This window comes from Acinonyx jubatus, chromosome A2 (assembly GCF_027475565.1).
Source record: "Acinonyx jubatus isolate Ajub_Pintada_27869175 chromosome A2, VMU_Ajub_asm_v1.0, whole genome shotgun sequence".
Lineage (NCBI taxonomy): Eukaryota > Metazoa > Chordata > Mammalia > Carnivora > Felidae > Acinonyx > Acinonyx jubatus.
In genome coordinates, this window is record NC_069383.1 from 13,243,691 (window position 1) to 13,270,191 (window position 26,501).

At 42.6% G+C, this 26,501-nt stretch overlaps 1 protein-coding gene and 1 long non-coding RNA gene across 5 annotated transcripts in view; one reads left to right on the forward strand and one right to left on the reverse strand.

Moving 5' to 3' along the window:
* Positions 1–5,612, reverse strand: part of AGK (acylglycerol kinase) — an 83,843-nt gene extending 78,231 nt beyond the window's left edge. For 2 of the 4 annotated variants that reach the window (XM_027075625.2, XM_053217990.1), the window contains exons 1-2: positions 5,465–5,612; positions 2,323–2,440 (exon numbers count right to left, since the gene is read on the reverse strand). In XM_027075625.2, coding sequence (XP_026931426.1) covers positions 2,323–2,423 — 101 coding nt within the window. In that variant the 5' untranslated portion in view covers positions 2,424–2,440; positions 5,465–5,612. Of the gene's footprint in view, positions 1–2,322; positions 2,441–3,865; positions 4,407–5,065; positions 5,318–5,464 lie in introns of those variants that run through there. The other 2 variants (XM_027075627.2, XM_027075626.2) reach the window with 2 other exon arrangements.
* LOC113604185 (uncharacterized) lies at positions 4,909–26,245 on the forward strand. Its single transcript, XR_003426052.2, has 3 exons — positions 4,909–4,993; positions 5,073–5,209; positions 25,219–26,245. It is a non-coding gene; the product is annotated as an uncharacterized LOC113604185 (long non-coding RNA).
* Positions 26,246–26,501: the final 256 nt, after the last annotated feature.

Below are 26,501 nucleotides of genomic sequence, written 5' to 3' on the forward strand. Positions count from 1 at the left end.
TTATTCACAATAGCCGAGAGGGAGAAGCAACCCAAATGTCCATCAACAACGACTGGATAGAGAAAATGTGTTAGGTACACGCGTATGATGGAATATTATTCAGCCTTTTAAAAGAATGAAATCCTGCCATCTGCTACGACATTGATGAACCTTAAGAACGTTACGCTAAGTGAAATAAGCCAGTCACAGAACACAAAAACTCTATGACAACACTCATGCAAGGTCCCTAAAGTAGTCAAACTGACAGAAATAGAAAGCAGACTGGTGGTTGCCAGGGGCTGGGCGGGGAGAGGAAATGGAAAGTTGTGTTTGATGGGTACAGAGTTTCAGTTTTGTAAGAAGAAAAAACTCTAGAGCTCACTTGCACAACAATGGGAACATACTTAACTCTACTGCTGGTACACTTAAAAAGGGCTAAGGTGACAAATTTTAGGTGTTTTCTACTACAATTTAAAAACAGAAAGACCACATGGCATGAAAGAATGGAGGAGAAAAGTCGGAAGAAAGGAAGAGCAACAGGACAATAGGGGTTTGCATTTTGAATGCACCCTTGAATGTCAAGGATGGAGGCAGAGCCAAAAGAAGCCAAAGGCAGGCTCCTACTACAAGATCAAGCTGTTTCTGATCTAATTCAGAAGGAGCGGGCCTCTTTTAAAGTCTCAAGATAACACTGGCAAAAAATTATTAGGGTGCCTACAAGACATCTTGAACATGGTTATTTCCTCAAATCTTCACCTGGTAGCAGAAATAACAGTGATCCTTAGGGTGTGGGATGGGCAGTTGTCCCAAATGGACTTCCCTGTCGCCTGGAGCAGGTGCTCCTGCAAAGGGCGTCCTAGTTCCCACCCAGGTAGACGGTGTAAGGACTCAAGGGTGGTTAGAAAAGGGAGAAAAAGCACACATTATAGGTTTCACATTCCATTTGTGATAACATTTCCTCCACTTTTTTTTTTTAAACACACTACCAATTTTTTTTTTAATGTTTATTTATTTTTGAGACAGAGAAAGACAGAGAGTGAACGGGGGAGGGTCAGAGAGAGGGAGACACAGAATCCTAAGCAGGCTCCAGGCTCCAAGCTGTCAGCACAGAGCCCGACGTGGGGCCCGAACCCACAAACCACAAGATCATGACCTGAGCCGAAGTCGGACGCTCAACCGACTGAGCCACCCAGGCGCCCCCAGACCTGAGAAACTTAAAATTGGTAGTATACACGGGGCGCCTGGGTGGCTCAGTCAGTTGAGCGTCCGACTTCGGCTCAGGTCATGATCTCACAGCTCGTGAGTTCGAGCCCCGCATCAGGCTGTGCTGACAGCTCGGAGCCTGCAGCCTGCTTCATATTCTGTGCCTCCCCGTCTCTCTGCCCCAGCCCACTCACATTCTGTCTGTCTCTCTCAGAAGTAAATAAACATCAAAAAACATTTTAAATAAGCTTCTCAGTTCTGTTCTTTACATGCTAGCTAATGGAATTCAAGTGCTGAGCCTTGAGAATACTTGGGGGGAAAGGGGATATGTCCCATTCAATCTACAGCTGTGAAAAACTAGACACCATGCAGCATCCCCAGATTATCTCTGACAGTGGTGAACTGAGATGATTTACAAAAATATCAGTATGAATCTCCTTTTAAATGTGGAGACTTCCAATGTGGATTACAAAAGCTTAATCCCCAAAATACTGTAACTTGATTGGCTCTCTTAATTGTTTGGATAATTTTCATATAAAAATGTTACTGAAATCTTATTATCATGCTAAATCAGAGGGAGCTCTGGCACTTTCTTCTCCCTTCATGCCTAGAGGCTAATAAAACCCACGACTGTTGAACTCCTTATTCAATCAAAAGGTTTGAAAGTCTTTGTCTCATTTAAATTAACCCGGGCTAACTGTATAAATGTGGAAAGTCACAGGGGTTGGAGGAAACAGATTCACTCAGGGTCCTACAACAGTAGTGATAACAGATCAAGAGGCTACAGTAAGAAACAGAAGGAATGAAATCCCGAGGAGACATAGGAGTTCAATCCCTGTCTACTAAGAACTTGGGAAGTGACTCCTCTCTCCCTAGGCTGGGCCTCAATTTGTTCAGCTTCTGATCTCACTACTACCATCTATACCCGCTGTTATCCAGTGTTGATGGCACTGTTATAGTTACAATTTTCCAGAACTGATTACAACAAGAAGCCTTGGTCTTTGTGGTTTTAACATTTATTTTTCGTTTACACCACAATGTGTTCTAGAGAGGAGCACAGCTAAGCAAGATTTTGACCTTGGGCCCTTTTATACTGTTGGAGGTTGAAGGTGGGGTGGGTGGGGGCTGTCCGATATTTACCAGTGTTTTCCATACAGCCAATGGCTTCCCCATGTCAGCAGACAGATCCCAGCTGTAGTTTTCTTCCAATGATTTCTAAGTGTTTTAAAGAACACAGTCATCTTCTCCTAGGGATTTGCTAGGTTAATAGAAGCAGAAAAAGAAAAAGGTCAGTACCCAAGGTAATTGTGTAGAGGCCCCATGACGCCTTCCATCTGCCCATCCTGCCCGTTTCCTTCCCTCACTCCTGTTCCTTATTACCATTCCTCTGGCCTCTTCCCACCTGCTCCCTTCCGGTCTCACCAAATCTTCTCACTGCCCACCTGCCTCTTCTTTCTTTCTTTCCTTCCTTCTACCTGAACTCAATTCTTCCCCTCTCTGCTCCCTTATGCCTCACTGTATTAGAAGCAAGGGGGGGGAAGGGCAGAGAAGAAGGCAATTCCAGGCCTCCTGCTTTTTCTTTCTTCCTACGGTCACTATACCACTGTTTAAGAGTGTCTAAATAAACAGTTTTAAAAATTAAAAGAAAATAAAAACTAATAAAAGGGGTACCTAGGTGGCTCAGTTGGTTGAGCGACTGACTTTGGCTCAGGTCATGATCTCTTGGTTTGTGAGTTCAAGCCCCGTGTCTGGCTCACTGCTGGCAGCACAGAGCCCCTTTCAGATTCTCTGTCCCCTTCCTCGCTGCCCCTTCCCTGCACTCTCTCTCAAAAATAAACATTAAAATTTTTACACACAAACAACTCAATAATAGATAAGTAATATAAAGAGCTTATTCAAAATAGAGGAAAACACTAGCCACTCAACAGGAAAATAAACAGAGCAGAGAACACACACACACACACACACACACACACACAGAAAATTCCATGAAGCACTAATACAAATGGCTGTGTGCAGTTTTCAACTTCCTGAGTAATCAAAGACATGCAAACTACAAGGAACTATCACTGTTCACCTCTCAAAGTAACAAACTTTTGAATGATCGTATTCACAGACGACAAAATGAGAATCGACCTTCTCGTGCACTCCTGTGAGCAAGGTAAATTAATACAACTTTACTAAAAAACCAAGTAACCATATAGATTCTTATTCTGTTTGTTTTCTTCACAGCACTTATCACTGGATGATCTTTATTTGCTGATTTCTTTAGTAGCTCACCCCAAAGGAACATAAACTCCACGAGAGCAAGGACTTGGTTCTGGTCCCTGCTGTACCCCCAGGGCCTAAAATAAGATCGGGCACATAACAGTCAATTGATAGCTAGCTAACTGCTGAATGTGACAGGGTTCAGGACGCACTACCCCCAAAATATAGCAACTTAGCATGGTGAATATTTTAAGCTAAAGGAGTCTGAGAAACTGTCAAAAGCAGGAAGGTCACTTTAGCCTCACCACCTGACTCGTCTTCCCTGAAATCGGTCATAAAATCCTCATATATGAGGTACTCTCCCTAAACCTAGAAGGAGTATCACCTGCAAAGAAAAAAGGATGCCAAGAAGAATCCTAACAAACATGCCTTGCTAAGTTTCCCGTTAACTTCAATTTCCTGGAACTCAACCTACCATATTCCTCTGTGACTGTCCACTCTTCATCAAACCTAATTTTCTATCCACTGACCACCCCCCCCCCACGCCCGCTCCTGGCCTAGAAACCTCACTTGCCCACTTGTAGGAAGGGAAAGCAGAAACCAAGCCAGGTTTGTGCTTGGGCGACCGACTGGATAAGGATTTCCATCATTAGATCTGGAATGTAGGTTCGTGGAGAAATGTAATGTGTGCAGTTGAGGAGATAGTGAGTTCGAGATGCCTGCAGAACATCCAAGTGGATATCCAAATGATCAGTGGATGTCTGGATTTGGCAGTTTGGAGTTAGGAGAAGTCTGGTAGAAGATACAGATTTGGGACTCCTCAGTGTGAAGGAGGTCAAGTTTGACTGCAGATAAAAAATCACCCAAGGCCGGGGCACCTGGGTGTCTCAGTCCATGAAGTGTCTGGCTTCGGCTCAGGTCATGATCTTGTGGTCTGTGGGTTCAAGCCCCTCATCAGGCTCTGTGCTGACAGCTCAGAGCCCGGAGCCTGCTTCGGAATCTGTGTCTCCCTCTCTCTCTCTCTCTGCGCCTCCATCGCTCACACTGTCTCTCAAAAAGGAATAAAACATTAAAAATAATAATTTTTAAAAAAATCCCCCAAGGCATGGGTAGAAATGTCAACAGTATTGGAGAACAATTTAAGAGTCAATAAAAGTCTGTTTAAAGATCCAATGGAACTCCCTTTTTGTCACAAAACAGTGATTCGTACATTATAAAAACGTGCAAACACGCAAGCACTCTAGTGTAGTGGAAAAAGCACTGGTACAAGGGTCCTGAGGCCTAGATTCTAGAGTCGCTTAATTACTTCCAGACAGCGAGAGCCTGGGTAAGCCATTTAACCTCTACCTCTCTCCCCTTGTCAGTAAAATCAGAATACACCACCGGCTCCTTTGGCTCAAAAGATCACGCCCCAAAGAACTGTGAATGCACTTTGTAAATTTCTCTGTAAGTATGTAAGTTGTCATGGCAATGTGCAATGTATTAGCTAACAATGCATATTCCTTCTAAGTACCCAAAAGAATTCTTACTCCTCAATCTCTGTGAAAGTCTCAATGTTATACGTTCAAATCAACATCTCTCCTCTGAAAAAGCAGATCGGCAGGTTGGTTGGTTGGTGGTGGTGTTTTGTTTGTTTAAGAACTCCCCAATTCTAATTGTATTCAACCCTCCTCACCTGTCAGGTGGGGATTTTCTCACTTGTCTGTGAACCCCTCGTGGGTAGGTGCTGTCTATGCATCTCTAGCAAACAGAACCTAGTAAAGCATCTGGAATGAATGAACCCATCCATCGATCAGCAACTACTCGCCCCATCTTGCAAGTGAGTAAGCCGAAGCCCAAAGGGAAAAAGGGAGTAAGGGTCGCACAGGCTAGCGACAGCTCCAGTACCAGAACCCAGGCCAGCTGACTCCCAGCGTGACAACCGGGACCCCGCCATCCCCCCGCCCGCACCCGCCGCCCGGACCCCCGGCCCAGGCGGGCTCCCGCGGCTGCGCCCCCGCGCCCCGGAACCCCCGGCCCGGCCCCGTCCCAGCGCCCCGGGCTCCGCTCCCCTCCCAGGCCCCGCGCCGCTCACCCGGGCCGCTCCCGCTCCGCGCCCTGCCTTCCTGTGTGCTCCCTCAAGCTTCCCCCGCGCTTTTAAGGGAAACCGCGCCTCCGCCCTCGGGTTCCGCTGCGCCTTCCCGACGCGCCCGGACCGTGCGGCGTGCGGGGGCCGCAGCCTGGGGGCCGCCTTCGTTTCTGCTTCGCTCATTTTTTTGTCCGTTCGTCCCTTCACCCCTCCGTTTGTCGCTCCACAGTATTTTATGGGAAGCCTACCAAGGCAACGCTGTTTTGGGACCTGGTACTAAATCGGAAAATAAACGAACAGGGTAAATTGAGATCAGAAGTACGAAAAAGAAAAAAAAAAAAAGAACCCGAAATGCGTGGAATCAAGAGAGTGAGGAGGAGGCAGTCTCAGCCCTTCCGAGTAAGGGGCAACCGATCTGAAGGAGAGGGAGCAGGTCCCCAAGGATCTGGAGGCAGGGAGCGCCTGGGGGAGGGAGCAGCCGGTGCAAAAGCTCTAAGGCCTGAGGCAGTTTGGCAGGTGGCCGTCAGGGCAGGCGAGGAGGCAAAGGAGTAAGCTGGGGAGGTGGGCCCAACAGGCCGTGGTGGTAAGGAGTTTGGACGTTATACCGCCGAATGGGACGTCACCTGGCCTGGGTTCTGGTGCCAGAGCTGTCGCTACCCTGTGTGACCCTTACTCACTTTTTCCCTTTGGGTTTTGGCTTACTCATTTGCAAAATGGGGCAAATAGTTCCTGATCGATTGGTGGATTGATTGTCTCATTCATTCCAGGTGCTTTACTAGGTTCTGTTGGCTAGATATGCATAGACAGCACCTACCCATGAGGAGTTCAGCCAGAGGGGCGATGTGATGTGGTTTACATTTTAAACATCTCTCCGCCACCACGTATTGAGTAAATTCCAGAGAGCAAGAGAGCTAGAGAAGCCAGGGCCAATGCTGACCACCAGATGGCAGTTTTAATTCTGTCCTCTTCCCACCAGTACCTCTCCCTTCCTCACCCCCACCCCCACTTCCAACGTTGGTGTTAGAACCAGTCAATCCAGATTTCTTTCTTACCTTCTTTCCATCATTCCCTCAACCAACTTTGCTGCGTGTAGACTGGGGATGCACTCATGCACAGCACCCCGCATGGTGCCTGCATTCATAGAGCTTGCATTCTAAATTCCCCATTTGGGACATACAGACATGCATCCTTCCTATCTTCCCCTGGATGTATATTTTAGGAAAAATGAGAACATCCAGTGAGGTTATGGGGCAGTAAAGCGTTTTCTGCCAGGTTCGAATCCTCGCTGGGCTGCACTAGATAACGTGAACCTGCTAGTCCTTTCTCCTGAGGTTCTGTCTGTATATTAGGGGAGGGAGAAGATCATCCTAAAACATACCTTCTAGCTATAAAATGTTGTGATATTGAAGGCATGGGAGACAGTTATTTTCACTTCTCCTGTCCCAACTATTTAGAATATTTGCATTTGAAAATGAGTTCCTGGGGGCGCCTGAGTGAGCCTGGGTGGCTCAGTCAGTTGGGCCTCCAACTCTTGATTTCAGCTCAGATCATGATCTTGCGGTTCCTGGGTTGAGGCTCCGCATTGAGCTTGAGATTCTCTCTCTCCCTCTCTCTCTGCCCCTCGCCCCCCTCTCTCTTTCTCTCTCTCTGTAAATAAATAAATAAATAAACTTTAAAAAAAAAAGAAAGAAAAGAAAATGAGTTGCTGAACTGTATCCCTGCAGGCTAGAAAAGTCTGGGTCTAGATGCTGGATGGTCCAATGGGCAGACTAAGCTTTAAGGCTTCAGCAAAACAGTAGTTCCCAAAAATAAGAGAAGTTCTGCGTGGATGAAATTACCATAATTTTCCAATCAGAAAATCAAGAAAGAAGTTCTTTCTTAAAACTTAGGAGAGGAAAACTTGATTTTAGTTGAGTGGGAGCCATGTCCTGTTGGAAAGATCAGGCATCACAAGGCAGATGCCCAGAGTGCCGGTGAAGAAGGGTGGGCTGGCGGGTCTCTGTGACCTGGGAGAAAGCCACACCCCAGAAGAGAGGCAGCCGCTCCCTGGGAGGGCGAACACAAACATACACAGCATAGCAGGCCTCACTCAGAACCACCTCTAATTGAAAAGTGCTCATCAGGCCATGGGGGGGGTATTTGTGAGTTTACATTCTTCCTTTAATAGGCAGGCTTTAATTCACTGTGGCCAGCATGGTGGCAAATGGGGACGTCGATGTCACTCTGTTGTGCTCCCAGCAGAGAAATCTGGAAACAACTCCCGGGCTTCTATATGGATTATGAAACTAGAAAAGATGAGACATCTCCAGAGAATACAAACCTCAGAATTCCATGTGCAAAAGAGGAATGTGGTGGGGGTGGGAGGGGCATGGCAGGTCTCTGAAAGACATTTTGTGTTCCCTCCTTAAATTGCACGCTTGTATAGATAGAAACAGTGGGTCCTATGACTCAGATATGTCACCTGCAAATGGGAAATATCTGCATCAAAATAGGACTAAGTCAGAAATTAGTCAGAAATTCATCTTCAAGGAGTTAACGGGACCCATTACATGACACGTATTTACTGACATTTTAATGCGTTGTTGTAATACCCCATTTAGTTTTGAAGTTATATAACTCATACTATTAATATTTTCCCTGTAGTAAGTACCTTTTTTTGGCTACCATTGGACAGTTGGTTAAGTTAACTATTGTCCCCTCAGATTGCTTCCAGAGGGACACAGTTATAAATTAAGGATTGTCCATGCTTTATAAAACTTAACCTCCCACCCTAGGAGGGATTATAGGGAAAGCCACATCTTAAAACATGTAGCTTGCACATGCGTAAGGACACAAATGACGCTAAAACATGGAAACTTCCCAAATGCTCTTTTCAGGCATCATTACCAGCATTGAGTGTTGGACATAGAGATGTACCACCTGCTGCCCCAGCTGCTGGGGGTAGTTTGGGCAGACAGCCTTCAGCTGTCGGCCCCTTCAGGGACAGCCTCCAATGCAGTGAGCCTTCTTAACCAAGGTCACGCCTTTCTGCGGATGGCCCACGTGCAGTGACTGATCTAGGAGGGAATTCAAAAGCTTGGTCATTTGGCGCAAAGTAAAACACCTCTGAGAGCCCCACAGCTCCTCACGGGGTCAGCTGAGGCTGTCCGGATACACCACAGCTCTTCTCCCTCTGCCCAATCTTGTGTTCTTCTCTCCCTTCTTCAAAACCATTAGTGCTGAATGAGAAACACTGTGGTAGAGAGAATAATGACCCCCTAAAGATGCCCTTAACCCCTGGAACCTATTGTTCCTTTGCGCGGCTGGTTAAGTTAGGGCTCCTGAGTTGGGAAGATTATCCTGAATCATCCAGGTGTGTCCGATGTAATCACAAAGGTAAGGGTCACTATAAGAAGGAGACCAGAAATCAGAGAGAAAGGGGCAATAAATGTGAAAATGGTAAATAATTTATAAGTTAAAGGTAACATTTGAGAGATCTGGGTGAAGAATATACTGCCAGGAGGTGGTCTGCATAGTTTAAGACACATACAGTGGTTCATCCTCCAGCACCAGCGATTGGATTAAAAATTGAGCACGTAGGGGCGCCTGGGTGGCTTGGTCGGTTGAGCGTCCGACTTCGGCTCAGGTCAGGGTCTCATGGTCCGCGAGTTCGAGCCCCGTGTCGGGCTCTGTGCCGACAGCTCAGAGCCTGAAGCCTGCTTCTGATTCTGTGTCTCCCTGTCTCTCTGACCCTCCCCCGTTCATGCGCTGTCTCTCCCTGTCTCAAAAATAAATAAACATTAAAAAAAATTGAGCGCGTAGCTCAATTTAGACCAAAGAGTCTTAAAGATGAGTCCGCTGAGAGACCTCAGGAAAGGTTCATTCTCCTTAAAGGGTGAGATTTAAAAAAGCGACGGCAACGGGCCTTAAAACCGTTATGCTCATGCTTGGTAAAATAAACCGGTCACAAAGACTGCGTATTACGTGATTCCGTTTACACGAAACATCCAGAATTAGCAAGTACACAGAGATGGCAAGCAGAGCAGAGGCTGCCCAGGGCTGGGTTCGGGGCTGGGTGGGGGGGAAATGGAAAATGGTTGCTAATGGATGTGAGATTTCCTTTGGGAAGTAATGAAATGCGCTATGGTTGGCTGCGGTGATAGCTGCATACGTGTAGGAATACAAAGGGGGACATTGCATGGTATCGAGTCGCATCCCAATACGGCTGAGATGAAAATGGCAGAAATGGTCCCGCCTTTTCCCTCCGATGGGATCGTCTGTGTACATGATACCTGAAACTGCTGAGGGAGAGAAGCGGAACAGACTCTATTTTAGAAAGGCTCTCTCTCTGCTGTTTTCCTGCTGGGCCCCATTTACTCATGTTCTATATTTTGCCTCTGAATAAACCAAAGAAGCTATGTTCCCACTTCAAAGGAGAAACAAGAAAGCTAATCACGCTCTGAGTTTTGGCCCAGACCCCCCCACACCTGATAACACGTAAGAAGAGAGGCAGATCCCGAACACGTTCCAGGACGTTAGCTTCAAACAAAGCTTGGCCGACTCGGGCCTAGATACCCCCCCACCCCCCTTCGGTAATTTGTGACACCTGTTATTCACCTGGCATCAGCCTCTAATCAGACCCTGCCCTGGATTCCTAAAGGAACACGTACCCCAGACCCCTCTCCAATCTAAACCCCTGACCCCAAGTGGCAATGAGCCTCCTTCTCCTCCCCTTTCTGAGTCTCCCAGACACTCTCCCTGCTCCTCTTCACTTATCACTCACACTGTTCAGTAAACTCAGTTATCACTTTCTCCAACTGGTGTTTGATTTCTCTCCCGCGTGAATCCAAGGACCATCTTGGCTGCTCCTGCAGGACCCTCCTCTGGGTCCTCAAACCCAGCCTGCCTGCGTCACAGCCACAACCACTGTTCAGCCACGAAGGGAACCAGTTTGGGCCAATGCTAACTCACAGGGGACAGGAGGGGAAAGGCAGAAAGAACCTGGGTCGTTGATAACATCATGGAGCCAAATGGTTGTCCTGTGCCTGGAGCTTGCTCAAAGGCTGGATGTCCTATTGCGTGAAATAATAAATCCCCTTATTGCATAAGCTGGGTAGAGTCAGGGTTTTCTGTCTCTTGAAGCCAAGAGCACTGAACTGATAAACTGCAAGCCACAGGCTATTGGTGGGCAGAAGACATGGTAAGGACAATGCTTGTAAAAAGATGATAAGTTTTTGTGAGGAATATGGATGAAAGTAGATGGCAGACACCATTGATATCGATGATATGCTTCAACGTTTATTGTTCCTAAAATCATTCTCCAGCCATCGCCCTGGCCCCTGGGCCTGTGCCACGCTTGCTGTCTACAGATCCACTAACAATAAAAGACAGAGGTTCGAACAACCTGAGATAGTGCTAATCATCACAAACAGCCTTCTGCGTAGCATCTCGGATGAAATCTGCCTGTGGGAACAGGTGCCCCCTATTCTGATAGGAGTTAGAACTTCCACCGTGGAAAACTATGTATGAATTCTTTTAACATTCATTCTTGGTTTACTTACTTTATGCATACAGATTCTTCTTTAGACTGCTTAGTTTCCCCTAAGAAAAAGTATAAAATGGTGTTCTTGTGGTATTTATGCTTAAAATCTCTTCCTTATTGTGACCTTTAATATCCACTGCATCTACTACTGCCAGATTGGAAACATGTAAATGAGGCCTTTTAAGAAACCAGCAGATTCTTAGGAGAGAGAATATCTTCCACAATGTAACATGGGATTTTATCAGACCCTCTGTAATGCCCATTCTCACCCATGCTCTGTATGGGCCTGCCTTTTTCTGAACAGGGCTTCTCTTATTAATGTGTCTCCTTGTCATCCTTTACCACCTACTCCTCCTGGCGACATCTAGCTCTGGCTGACACTTTCTAGCTGCCTGTTTAATATGGGAGTGAAAGGGGCGCCTGGGTGGCGCAGTCGGTTGGGCATCCGACTTCAGCCAGGTCACGATCTCGTGGTCTGTGAGTTCGAGCCCCGCGTCAGGCTCTGGGCTGATGGCTCAGAGCTGGGAGCCTGTTTCCGATTCTGTGTCTCCCTCTCTCTCTGCCCCTCCCCTGTTCATGCTCTGTCTCTCTCTGTCCCAAAAATAAATAAACGTTGAAAAAAAAATTTTAATAAAAAAAAATATGGGAGTGAAAAATGACAAAGGTGGGGTCCTCATTGCATCAAACAAGGTCTCCAATTTTGTTTTGCAAAACCCAGTCTCCCAGGGTAATTCAATTCTAAGTATTCTGGAACAAGAGGGGGGTGATTCCATCAACAATGAATCTCGAGTAAATTTTTTAAGACTTTGTTTTTTAGAGCAGTTTTAGGTTTATAACAAAGTTCAGAGGAAGGTACAGAGATTTTTCTATACATGTCCCTACGCCTACACTTGCATAGCCTCCTACATTATCAACTTCTCTCACCAGAGTGGCACATTTGTTACAACTGATGAATCTATATTGACACATCATAATCAAAGTCCATGGTTTACCCTACCGTTAACTCTTGGTGCTGTACATCTTATGGATTTAAAGAAAGTATAATGACATATATCCATCATTATAATATCGTACAGAGTAATTATCCATGCCCTAAAAATCCTCTGTGTTCTGCCTCTTTACCTTTCCCCACCCCCACCCTGGCAACCACTGACGTTTTGTTTTTGTTTTTTTAATTTTTTTTAACACTTACTTAGTTTTGAGACAGAGAGAGACGGAGCATGAATGGGGGAGGGTCAGAGAGAGAGGGAGACACAGATTCTGGAACAGGCTCCAGGCTCTGAGCTGTCAGCACAGAGCCTGACGTGGGGCTCAAACTCTTGGACCGCGAGATCATGACCTGAGCCGAAGTTGGACGCTTAACCGACTGAGCCACCCCAGGCGCCCCTGATTTTTCTTTTTTGTATTAATAGTTTTACCTTTACCAGAATGTCATATAACTGGAGTCATACATTATGCAGCCTTTTCAAATAGGCTTCTTTCACTTCACAATAAGCATTTAAATTTCCTTCATGTCTTTTCATGGCCTGATAGCTCATTTCTTTTTAGCACCAAATAACACTTCATTAGATGGACCACAGTTTATTTATCTATTCACCTACCAAAGGACACCTTGGTTGCTTCTGAGTTAAGGCAATTATGAGTAAGTCTGCCATAAACATATGTGTGGAGGTTTTGTGTAGACATGTCTTCAACTTCTTTGGATCGATACCAAGAAGCATGATGGCTGGCTCATATGATAAGCGTATGTTTAGTTTTGTACAAAGCCACCAAACTGTCTTCCAGAGTGGGCGCACCATGTTGCATTGCCACCAGCGATGAATGAGAGTTCCTGTTGCTCCACACCGTCACCAGCATTTGGTTGTGTCCAGTGTTCCAGATTTGGGACATGTGAATAGGTGTGTGGTAGTATCTCGTTGTTTTCATTCGCATTTCCCGGATGATACGTGATGTGGAACATCTTTTCATATGCTCGTTTGCCGTCTGTATATTTTTTTTGGTGAGGGGTCTGTAAAGGTTTTTGGCCTATTTTAAAAATCGAGTTGTTTTCTTATTGTTGAGTCTTAAGAGTTCATTGCATATTTTGAATAGTTGTCCGTTACCAGATGTGTCTTTTACAAATGTCTTCTCCCGGTTTGTGGTTTATCTTATTTTTTTTTTGAAGTTCATTTTATTTTGGGAGAGATAGAGAGCATGAACTGGGGGAGGGGTGCAGAGAGAGAGAGAGAGAGAGAAAGAGAGAGAATCCCAAGCAGGCTCTGTGCTACCAGGGCAGAGCCCGATGTGGGGCTCAAATTCATGACTGTGAGATCATGACCTAAGCTGAAATCAAGAGTCAGATGCTTAACCAACTGAGCCACCCAGACACCTCTGTGGCTTGTCTTCTAATTCTCTTGATATTGCCTCTTGCACAAAATAATTTTTTCATTTTAATAAAGGCCAGCTTATCAGGTTTTTTTCTTTCAGGGATCATGTTTAGTGTTGTATCTGAAAAAGCATCACCACACCCAAGGTCATCTAGGTTTTCTCCTATCTTCTAGGAGTTTTATAGATTTGTACCTTACATTTAGGTCTATGATCCAAAAGTTTGAAGTAACTTTTGTGAAGAGTACAAGGTCTGTGTTTTGATTCAGTTTTGTTTTTGTTTTTTGTTTTTTGTTTTTTGGTTTTTTTTTTTTTTTTTGCATGTAGATGTCCCGTTTTTCCAGCTCCATTTGTTGAAGCGCCTATCTTTGCTTCAGTGTACTGCCCTTGCTCTTTTCCAAAGATCAGTTCATTATATTTATGTGGCTCTATTTCTGGGCTCTCTATTTTGTTCCATTTGTCTATCTATTTTTTCATCAATACCACAATGCCTTGATTACTGTAGCTTGATAGTAAGTCTTGAAGTTGGGTAGCATCTGTCCTCCAACTTTGTTCTTTTCCTTCAATGTTGTGTTGTCTATTTGGGGGTCATTAGCCTCTCTATATAAACTTTAGAGGGAGTTTGTCAATATCCATAAGCTGACTTGCTGGGACTTTGATTGGGATCATAATGAATCTATGGATAAAAGGAACTGACATCTTGACAATATTGAGTCTTTCTGTCCATGAACATGAACTATCTCTCCATTTATTTAATTCTTCTTTTATTTCATTTACCAGAGAATCAAAATATAAAAGAGAGTTAACAGGCATGAAAGAGAGCATGAGAAGATCCCACCACCATCTAGTGGTATCTCCAGAAGGAAAGAATAGAGAATAGGAAGAAGCAGTATTCAAACATACTGGCAGATATTCCATACTGAACCTGCAGAACACTAAAAGCAAAACCCTAAAAGCAGCCATAGGAAGAGGAAGGCAAAGGAATTAACTGAAAATGTATAAACATATGTGGGAAAGGAAGTACAGGTGGGGGTTTCAGTTCTTGTTCTGCCACTAGTCTCTGACCTGTAACAGTGACCATAACCTGCCCCTCCACTACCCATTCCGTACTTCCTCACCTTACGCCAGGTTGTAGCCGGCTAAAATTTGAGGTAGGAGATCAAATCTTCATTCTCAGGGGACTGAGTTTGAGGTCCTGCCTGGACAGAAACACAGTAGTCCCTCATGAACATTTGCCCTTAGACTTGGCAAAATAAAGAAGTGCCCGGTGATCCCCTGGGTTTCATGCATATAACTCCCTGCTTTCATTGTATAGCGACAACTTCATTTGCCCTTAAAAATTGGGTAAAAGTCCCTCACTGGGAGAGCCAGATCTTTTGCTTAAGGTCCCTGATGACTCGTTTCTGTCTTCACTTTATGCAGGTTTGGTTACAAGCTGAGTCAGTAGGACTGAGCCAACTCAACAAAGAATGCAAGATCTGGCCTCAGGTGTAGATTCTGTTAGTTGAGCTCCAGACCCTAGTTATTTCCCTAGTAAAGATGCTCCCTTCGTCACATACTAAACCAAATGTTCCTGTCTTTCTCCCAATTTCCCTGGAAATACGGAAACTAGCAGGGACAGGATTTCATTACTGGAAGACTTTCCATGGCATTTCCAGCTGTGCCTAATTTAAGCACATCTCAATATGGAATAATGAGAGTTTGCAGGATCAATTATACACATTCTCCTTCTCCTTCTCCTTCTCCTCCTCCTCCTCTCTCTTACTGCTGCTGTTTTTCTCTTTAACCCTCCTTTACACCTTCAATACTATTTGTATGTGACAGTGTGTGTTTGCCCGTGTGTGTACATGTGTATGCATGGCCATCCACACCCTTCACACATTGCCAGCTATCTTAGCCTACCATCTATGAATGCAGAGGCTGAAAGCTATAACGTATTGTTATTTTTTAAGACATGCAATCCCAGGGAGGAGCAAAAGAAGGAGGAACAAAGAGGTGAGGCAGCAAAAGTGGTCTCCCAAGTGAGGATGTGTTATCAAGCTGGCCACCTGTAAGTGTGAACCATTGCTTCATCCGCGGGGACTGTCCTCCGAATACCCACATCCACTAAGTCTCAGAACTATCCCTGGAAGGAGAAGTAGGGGAAGGATCTATTCACCAGCTCTTGCCTTCAAGTGCAGGCATGGGTGCTGAGCAGGATCTCACAGCAGTATCAAGAAGGATGCCAGGGATACGAGACAAGCGCCCTGAGCCACATACTCAAGATGGGTGTGATCTGGCTGTGCCCCTCCAAAGTCAGAGCACATGCAAAGCTGGTTGCCACAGTGACAGCTGGAACAAGAGACGGGTCCTTAGACATGAACTGACGCGTGGGATGTGTCAGATACACTGACTTAAAAGCATAACCCTGATTTTTGCCTGTGTGCCCAGTGACCTCATGAGATATAATACCCAGTTGGTAGTCTAAGCTTCAAGTACAGTAAAAATATTGTTCTCTTGGTACCAGCATTTCTATTTTAGACATTAAGCTTTTCATACAATGGGGACAGGGAGTAAACATTTTAGAAGGAGGTCACTGGGCATTCATGAGATGTGCTACTCCCAATTCTACTACTTGATTCCCTGGCTTACGTATTCTAGTTAAAGGAAGAATAACATCATATATTGTGCTGGTTCAAAGAGTATTCTCTATCTTTCAGGCAACAATCCTTACTGAAAGTGCTTACTTAACCAGCTGGAGGCACAAGTGAATTTTAATAGACTATTTCACTATTCTGTGAGACCAGCTGCTTCTGGGGGTTGGGTACGTGATAAGACCAGCGATTCTAATGGGCTACAGCCCATTATCTAACTTGGACTCCTTGGTTAGAAGCAATGTTGTACAAGATACCATGGCCATTTTTAAGGCCTCTGATAAGTCCTCAGACAGTGGTTCTGGCATGGCATGGCAGGCGGAGAAAATAAAAGCCAATCTGTGCATCCTTCACGGTGTCTTGCTGTGAGCTCCGTTCGACATCCTGATCTGCTCCTAGATTCCAGGGGTATTAAATCTGCTAGGTCTTAAGGGCTGAAGGACAAAGTTGATGTACCAGATGAGCAAAGGAGCCTTCTCATGCTCTGAACCCACTCAAATCTGATAGCTTTTCTTCATCTGTGAAATGGGCCACTGCAGGAAACAAAATCTCATATTTGTTGCCTCAAGAATATATGCCTTCTTGTGGTAGAGGATACAGTGCCCAGCACCCTTCCTTCACTATGATGGCATTAATGGAGTGGGCCAGCCAATATGATGTCTTTGGGGTACAGTAGCAGGGAAAGTCTCTTGCCCTCTGTCACTGCATAGTCCCAGGATCACATAGATCACAATATTTTTTAAATCCTCTTTAATTAATGTATGATACTGCAACATTTGGATACATCCCTTCGTTGTTAAAAGGTAGGGCTTTGAGATTTTAACTAAAAAACAAGATCTTTGAAGTCTTTTATGGTTACATTCCTAGGGTTAATTTTAAAAACTGGAATCAGAGGAAATATATTTGAGGTTCTAGATGCATATTCCCAAACTGTTTTATTAAAAACTTATAACCATTTTCCATTCCCATTACCTATATGGGATAGCACCTTCACCGTCATTAATTTTTCTCCCAATTTCTATTTATGTAATTGTTAGGAAAATGCCATTTCATTTTTTTGCAATTTATATTTTTTATTATGAGTTAAAATGCTTTTTATGTCCATCTAGCCATTTTCATTTTCTCTTCCATAAAATATTTGCTATGTCTTTTACTTGCATTTTTATTATATTTTCCCAACTTGCCTCCTACACTTATTTTTCTTTTTAAAATTCTCTAACTTTATGACCAAAGTATCACATTTTAGAAAGACAATATTATAGTAACTGGATTCTACTGATAGTTTGATGCCTTTCTCATCAATTTGATGCATGCTCTTTATAGATTTAGGACAGTAATCCTTTGATTTGTTTGTTGCTAATATTTTCCTGGTTTATTTGCCTTTGTACTTGGCTTGTGATGCATTCTATGTGAAAAACAAAACAAAAACCTTGAATTGTATGCAGATGAATCTTTAAAAATTTTTTTTTTACTGTTTATTTTTGAGAGAGGGGGAGACACAGCACGAGCAGGGGAGGGGCAGAGAGAGAGGGAGACACAGAAACAGAAGCAAGCTCCAGGCTCTGAGCTGTCGGCACAGAGCCAGACATGAGGCTTGAACTCAGACCGTGAGATCATGACCTGAGCCAAAGTCGGATGCTAAACTGACTGAGCCACCCAGGCGCCCCCAAGTTTAATTAAGTAATCTCTATGCCCAACATGGGGCTTGAACTCACAACACCAAGATCAAGAATTGCATGTTCTACCAACTGAGCCAGCCAGGTGCCTTGTATGTGGATGAATCTTAATCATACTCTTGGAGAATCCTCTAATGATTAGAAATTCACATATCTATTTTTCTGTGGTTTCACTTTCTTATAAAATGAAAAAAATTCACCCATGACTATGTTTCTGTATCAAAATGTACCAAAATCTTTCCAACTTCAAGGTCTTCACTGAGGCCCCTGATCACCTTGTTCCCACTCATTCTCCTCCCCACAACCTGTTCACCCAACAGACTCCTCCTGCATCATCCATCTAAATCAGGTTCCTACTGCTACACTTGGCCAAAGCTCCCGTGTCCTTTATGGAATTCATAATAACCTGCATTTACATATTCCGTTGTGTGGTTATTTAACGCCTGACCCCTCTTCCCACCACAGTGTTCTAAATTCTGTAAAGGCAGTGACATTATTCTTTTTCCTGCAGAGTAGCCACATCCTAATATATATATAATGCCAGGTACTATATATGTATATGTGTACATATATATATATATATATACACACATATATATACACACACTGTATATATATAGTATATACTATATATATTTCTATGTATATAATATATAATATAATAATATTAATATATAATATAATAACAATATAATATATAATTATATATATAGGAATATATATATATAGAAAGAGAGAGAGAGAGAATTTAAAATAAATATTAAAGTTTAAGTGAACCACGAACTTCCTCCACTCTCTGCCCTCCCACATACTAAGTTACACATATATTTACTCAAACAATACCACACAGCACCTTCCACCACTGTACGTCTGGGAAAGAATGTTCCCTCCTCCCACCCAAGGCTAATGCATCCACCTGTGTTTTGTACAGCACCCCCTTCTTCCTCTCTGAGAAATCGGCCTCACCAGTAATCTTCTCCCTGAAGTATTCTCTCCCTCCATCTCCACTGTCCTTCCCTCTTAGCATATAACACCTACTCAAAAACCATCCACTTCAACACACAAATATAACAAAACCTGTCCCTTCTGATCTTTCATTCCCTGCCACAATTTTAAAAATCAATTTTATTACCATACGATTTACATATGACAAAATGCACCCATTCTAAGTGTACAAATTGGTGACTTTTGATGACTGTATATGTTCCTAGAGTGGCCACAATGGAAATGCAGAACATTTCCATCACTGCCCCAGTGTCTTTCTGCCCTTCCTGGCCAACTTTCTCATGCCCTCAATTGGCCCCAGCACTAAGCAGCCATGACTCTGCTTTCTGCCACTGTACATTACATCTCTCTCTTTCAGAGTTTCATATAAATGGAATCACACTGTAGTTGCCTTTTGTCCCTGACTTCTTTCTCTCAACGTAGTGTCTAAGATGCATCCATGTTGTTGGGTGTATGAGCAGTTTGCTCTTCTTACTGCCAGTGGTAGCCTACTCTCAGGGTCTATTGCAATTTGTTTATCCACTCACCCATTGATGGATGTTTAGGTTGTTTTAACGTTTAGGGTATTATAAATCAAGTTACAGTTAACATTTGTATACAAGTCTTTGTGTGAACATATGCTTATGTCTTCACCACTTTAGGGTAAATACATAGAAATGTAATGGCTGGGTTATATGATTAAGTGTATTTTTAACTTTTTAATCAACTACCAAACTATTTTCCGAAGTGGTTGTACCATTTCACATTCCCACCAGCACTTTATGAGAGGTCCAGTGGCTCCAAATCCTCACCAACACTTGGTATGTCAGTTTCTAAATTGGAGGAATCCTAATGGGTCTAATTGTCTATTATATACCTTCTTGGGTTGAGCATCTATTCAAATATTTTGCTCATTTTGAAAACTTAGGTGATAGGTCTTAATTGAATTTTGAGTTATTTACATACTTTAGATACAAGTCCTTTTTCACGTATTTTTTTTTATAAATATTTTCTCCCAGTCTGTGATGTGCCTTTTCATTTTCATAACAGAGTCTTTTGAAGAGCAAAAGATTTAGATTTTGGTGAAATACAATTTATTTTTTTCTTTTATGGTTCAAACTTATGTGACCTATTTAAGATACTTTTTGCTTAACCCAAGATCATTAAGATTTTCTCCCATGTTTCTTTTAGGAAGTTCTATAGTTTTCCTTTATATTTAGGTCTATGATCTATTTTAAGTTAATTTTTTGTGAGTGGTATGATGTAAGGGTTGAGGTTTCTTTTTTACATATGATTATACAGTTGTTTCAGCATTATTTTTCAAAATACTATCTTTTCTACCACTAAAATACTTTGCAAATCATTTGACCACAGATACATGGATCTATTTATGGACTTTTTATTCTGTTTTGTTGGTCTATGTGTTTAACCTTATGCCAATACTATCTTGATTAATAAGGTTTTGTAGGAAGTCTTGAAATTAGATAGTGTAAATGTTCCAATTTTGTTCTTCTTTTCCAAAATACTCTGGCTATTCTAGGTTTTTTGAATTTCTATATGGAGCTTAAAATCATTCCGTCGATTTCTACCCAAAATGTCTACTGTGATTGTGATGGAGAGCAGACAAACTTTTTACAATATTATTTCAATCCATGAACATAGTATTTCTCTCCATTTATTTAGGCATCTTCAATTTATCTCAGTAATGTTTCTTAGGTTTTAAGTGTACATGTCTTGTACATATTTTATTTAATACATCTATGTGTTTCATGTTTTTAGTATTACTGTAAATTGTACTGTTTAAATTCTAATATCCAATTATTTGTTTCTAGAATGTAGCAATACAGTTTGGATCCTGTAACTTTGCTAAACTCCACTATTAATTATGGTATTTTTTTTTTTGTAGAGGCCTAAGGCAATACAGTTTGGATCCTGTAACTTTACTAAACTCCACTATTAATTATGGTATTTTTTTTTGTAGAGGCCTAAGGATTTTCTATGTATACAATCAAGTCAGTTATCAATAAAGACAGCTTTACTTCCTTTTTATCTGAATGTGCTGTATTTCTTTTATTTTCTTATCTTACTAATTAATTAATAAGGTGATATTAAATAGGATTGGTGAGAGTGGGCATTCTTGTCTAATTCTTGATCTAAGGAGAAAAGCATTCAAAATTCCACCATTAAGAATGATCATAGGGCACCTGGCTGGCTCAGTCAGTAAAGCGTGTGACCTTTGATCTTGGGGCTGTTGGGTTTGAGCCCCATGTTGTGGGTAGACTTTACTTAAAAAGAAAAAGGTTTAAAAAAGAAAGAAATGATCGTAGCTCTAAGTTGATCATAGATGGCCTTCATCACTTCAAAGACGTTCTCTGCATTTCCTAGTTTTATGAGAGTTTTTGTCATGAATAGTTGTTGCCTTTTTTAAAATGCTTTTTCTGCACCTATTTATCTGTGCCTCTAGATTTAGGACTGGGATGAGAGTCCCAGTTTGGACAGCACTGAATCTACTGCAGACACTGAGTGACATGGGAAAATAGAACACACACGTTTAGGGTTAGAGGCAGACAATCTTTGGTACTCTTTCCCCCAAATCTCTCCAAAGCTAACTGAAGTTTTCCAGTTAGAGAATTATTTATATCAATTGCAAACACTCCTGAAGCACTAAGGACTGGTAATATAATCAATATGAACTTGATCAGATTTTTTCCCTAACCTTAAACTGACAAAACACTGAGGAAATGGGAATAGGTGTCAAAGGTAACTTTGAAACCTAGTGCGTGTGGAGATGAGCAGATTAAGATCGGCCACTAGGGTAGCAATACAAGAAAATTTGAGAGATGTCACAAAAAGGAAGTGAGATGATACCATAGCATAGATACATTTTAAATTTTCATGGAGAAGCCTGGAGATGATCACCATGCCGTCTAAGTCCTGTTCTCCTACATTAATTCTTTCTTGAACAAGGATGGTTAGAAACAAGAATTTTAAAATAAAATCATCCTCTAAGCTGTTTTGGGCAAGTATACCCAATAACTACCTTGAAAGACTGAATCTTCATTCAGTTCACAACTATCTCTCAAGCCCCCCTCTCCCCAGTCAGACTGTCCAGCCAGCATTTCTCATGGTGTGTTTATAGAGCACTATTTCAGAGGAAGGTTAATAGTTACACACACACACACACACACACACACACACCCCAAACAACAACAATGCCATAAGCTTGGGGATCACTAGGCCAAACGTGTCTTTATATTAGAATTCAATAGAACCTCTGATATACAAATGAGCATACAAATTTCCAAAGGAATAATACAGCATATGGTGTTTTCTGTATTATTTAAGCTGGGAATAAAACTTCACTTCTTGGCTTCAATTCTGGTGGAGTCAAGTGGTGTGGCAGAGATAGTGCTAGACTTCAAACCAGGAAACTTGGCTCAATGTCTAGTTCTTCTGACCAGTTGCTACGTCACTGGGGGTGCTTTATTAAAATGTCTGAGGGGCGCCTGGGTGGCTCAGTTGGTTAAGTGCTGACTCTTGATTTTGGCTCAGGTTACTTCCTGTTCGTGAGTTCAAGCCCTATGTCGGGCTCCGTGCTGACGGCACAGAACCTGTTTGGGATTCTCTTTCTCTCCCTCCCTCTCTGCCTCTCTCTCTCTCTCTCTCTCTCTCTCTCTCTCAAAATAAATAAATAAACATTAGAAAAACATGTCTGAGGGGCGCCTCGGTGGCTCAGTCAGTTAAGCATCCGACTTCAGCTCAGGTCACGATCTCAGAGTTTGTGAGTTTGAGCCCCGCGTCAGGCTCTGTGCTGACAGCTCAGAGCCTGGAGCCTGCTTCGGATTCTGTGTCTCCCTCTCTCTCTGCCCCTCCCCTGCTCATGCTCTGTCTCTGTCTCTGTTCTCTCTCTCTCTCAAAAATAAACATTAAAAAATTTAAAAAAAAACATGTCTGAATCTCTGTTTCTTCATCAATATAAAGATAATCCTCTAACTTACCTATAAGGCTAGTCATAAAAATTAAATTAGTTATTGGATGTGCTATCACCTGCTCAGTATCTCACGCCAAGTACACATGTGGTCTTTCAATTCCAAACTGCATCCTCTTAAAGAAAATACAGATTTAAAAATCCATTGTGAATTGTGTTAATTAGATTTTAAATGTTACATATAGTGATGGACCTAAAATGTTATAACCAATAAAGGGATATAAGTTGGCATTATATAGAAGGTACTTAATGTATACAACAAATGTAATAAACTGCCATCCACATTATCAAAATTGTCAGGAATTCTAGTTCCTGTGTGAGGGACAGAGTAACCAAAGCCCTTAAGAAAACAGGTTGTGAGTATAAAATAGAATAAAGACTGACCCATTCGTGGGAGAATATCAGAGAAATCGTAGCAAAACAGAAAATATCAAAAGAAAGAGGGCACTTTGAAGCAGCATAGCAAAGGGAAAAGACATTCCACCCAGTCAGGGTTCTTGCCTCATTTACTGGACACTTGACCTTGGGCAGTGAACGGAGACTGACTTGCTTTAATTGTGAAATGGAAACGACACGTCCCCTGTCTGGAGTCAGGGGCTGGATCAGATTCTCTCTCTCCACTTCTTAGTTCTGTATTCTCTTTACACAACTTTAATTTTTGATCTTGGCCCCATTGTCCGGAATTGCTCAGTATTCAAAACAGCAAAATGGTAAGCACAAATACAAGATCCTGCTCCTAACTGTGTATGTAATTGCTGAGATTAAGTCCTGTGACTTAAAATTCTCTGACATTAATTCTAAAGCTCTCAATTTATTCCTTATTTCCACATAGTGTCTTATCTTGAACCTTAAGAAGAAGGCTTTAATCCTCCCAGCTTTAAACCAGGGCAGGAAGCCCTGGTGGGCGCTTTGGCAATGCAGTGAACCCGAAGGGAGCACCACTAGGTGGCGCTGAAGATCCGGCTGTAGAAGGAAAATCGGGATAAACCCCGCACCAGCGTTAATTTCCTCTGGGTCTATTGGCTGGCACGGGGCTGTTATTTCCTTTATTGTCAGGGATCTTGGGGATGTCTTGGCTTGAATCTAATGCAAACAGTCCCTCTGCAGTGCTCAGCAGTTGGTAAAGGGGGTCTTGGGCTTGGCAATAGTATCTCCACGGGTTATTTACAAAATCACTAATGACCAGATCTTTCTGCCTCCTCCCAGAACCTTCCCTCAGTTCCCAGATCTGGGACCTATTCTGCTTCTTCAGCCATTCATTCATTCATTCATTCAAACATTTATTGCATGCTCTTACATATCAGGCATACAGCCGGGAGTAATGTGGTTTGAGAGATCCAGAACATTAGAATTTTTTTTCTTAGTCGGCCAACAGCACCAAACCCAGGTATGGTGCCTCAGAGTGACTGCTCAGGCCGTGCACTGAGGGGGCCAAGTTGCTGGCAGCTGAGCTGTGTTCCCAGGAGGGAGCAGAGGAGGAAGTATCCTGGTTCTTGCATTTACAACCAGCCCATAACATCTTCATCCTCCAGCGCACTTACCTGTATGAAGGCAGTGTAGCCTCTTTGCCCGACGACCTGCATGTCAAGCTGACCTTAGCACATTCTTTTTCTCATTAATGGAGCTATTGATATTTACTTTAACTCTATTACAATGTAGTCTTGGGTTGTTTTTTTTTTTTTTGAGTAAAAAATCTGGGGAAGTGAAAATACTCTGTATGATAGCAGAATGATGGCAATATACTATCATACATTTGTCCAAACCCACACCAAGAGTGAACCCTAATGTAAACTACGGACATTGAGTGATTACAGTGTATCAATACAGGTTTATCAATCGTAACAAATGTACCATCCTGGTGAGTGGTATCGATAGTGGGGAACGCTCTGCATGTGTCAGGACAGACAGTATATTGGAAATCTCTACCTTCTCTCAATTTTGTTGCAAACTTAATAAAACTGCTCTAAAAAATAAAACCTTTTTTAAAAAGTCTATTGGGAATTCATTTATAATGGAATAGTATTCAGCAATAAAAAGAAATGAGTTATCCCGCTATCGATGAAAATACATGGAAGAATTTTATATGCATATTACTAAGGGAAACAAGCCAATCTGAAAAGGATACACACTATATGATTCCAACCATACGACATCTGGAAAAGACAAAGCAATGGAGACTATAAAAAGATCAATGATTGTCAGGGGTTGGGGGAGAGGGAGGACGAGATGAACACATACAGCAAAGGGGATTTTTAGGGCAGTGGAACCATTCTGTATGATCCTCTAACAGTGGATACATGTCATAACACGTTTGTCGAAGCCCATATAATGTACAATACAAAGAATAAACTCTAATGTCAACCAGAGACTTTAGTTAATAGTTATACATCAATATTGGCATATCAATTGTAACTAATTGATTCAAGAAGTTAACAGGAGGGGGAACTGCAGAGGGAGTAAGGGTTTATGGGAACGTCTTGCACTTTCTATGCAATTTTGCTGTAAACCTAAAACTGCACCCCCAAAATAGCCTATTAATTTTTTAAGTCTGTTTGGAAAGACCTCATATTTATATGACGCTTTGTAATTTTCAGATCAATCCACTTGATTCTCACAAGAGCACTGTAAGATGTAAAGGATTGGTCATGTACCACGTTTGCAGATATATGGACATGGAGGGCAAGGAAATCAAGTGACTTCTCAAGTTCATGAAGGTAATTAAACAGCAAGGCAAGGACTTGACCCCATGTCTTCCTGCTGCAGATCCAGAGCACTTTTCTCTCTATTCTAAGTACTTACAAGCAAGGAAAATGATACCAGGTCCTCTGTACTCTCCAGTGACTTTCCTTTCTTTCTCCCAGGGTTTTGGAGTCAAACTCAATAGAGATATACACTGTAAATTACAGTTCAAGATTTTGGTCTGTGGCTATTCGATACAATGTAGTACCAGGATTTCACGTGTAAAACAGCAACTTTAACTTTTTTTCCTACCAATTATTTCCTCCAGTGTCTTTTGAAATCTTTGCTTCCTCTCCACTTTCAGGATACTCCATGGAACAAGAATGAAAGCAGAGATGAGCGACAAGAATCTGGGGACATTTTTACAGAATATACCACTGAGAATGTGGGATTTTTTTCCCCTTAAAGAGCCACAGCAGCTTGGGATGAAAGGGGAGCCTTCTAGGGGGCATCATTGTCCCAGAGCAAATCAGCACCAGCTGTCCAACTGCACAGACAGAGCCTTTGACAGCGACACCTTGTGGTAATGAGAATTAATAGCAGTAAAAGAGGAGACTTGCTCTCTTGGGTATGGAGATCAGACTGACTCCTCTTGAGACTGTGCAAACCTCCTCCAGAATTCCTTGACATGGTTGGGGGGAGGGGAGTAAAAATTTCCAAGAGAGGCATCTGTTTTCAGCTAAGTAATCATTTAGACATTCGAGCAATAAATTAGAAAAACAAAAGAGGGAAGACCTATGGAGGGGCAGAGAGAGAAGGTGGTAATCTACAAACCCAGGAGAGAGGCCTCAGGAGAAACCAAACCTACCAGCACCTTAATTCCGACTTCCAGCCTCCAGAACTGTGAGAAGATAATTTCTGTTGCTTAAGCCACCCAGTCTATGATATTTTGTTACAACAGCCCTAACAATCCAATACAGGCATATAGTAGGCACTCAGTAAAGTTAAAGGGATAAATGAATTCTGCAATTAAAAATTCACAATTGGTAAATACTAGGAAGGATAAATAAATGTTGCTGGGAACAAATAATAACGTGACCTGACCTACTCTGGGACAATGGGGAGGGCCGATCCAAAGAAGTGATATTTAGGTCGAGGTCAGGAAGAAGGTGTTAAAGGTCAGGAAAAAGCCTTCCAC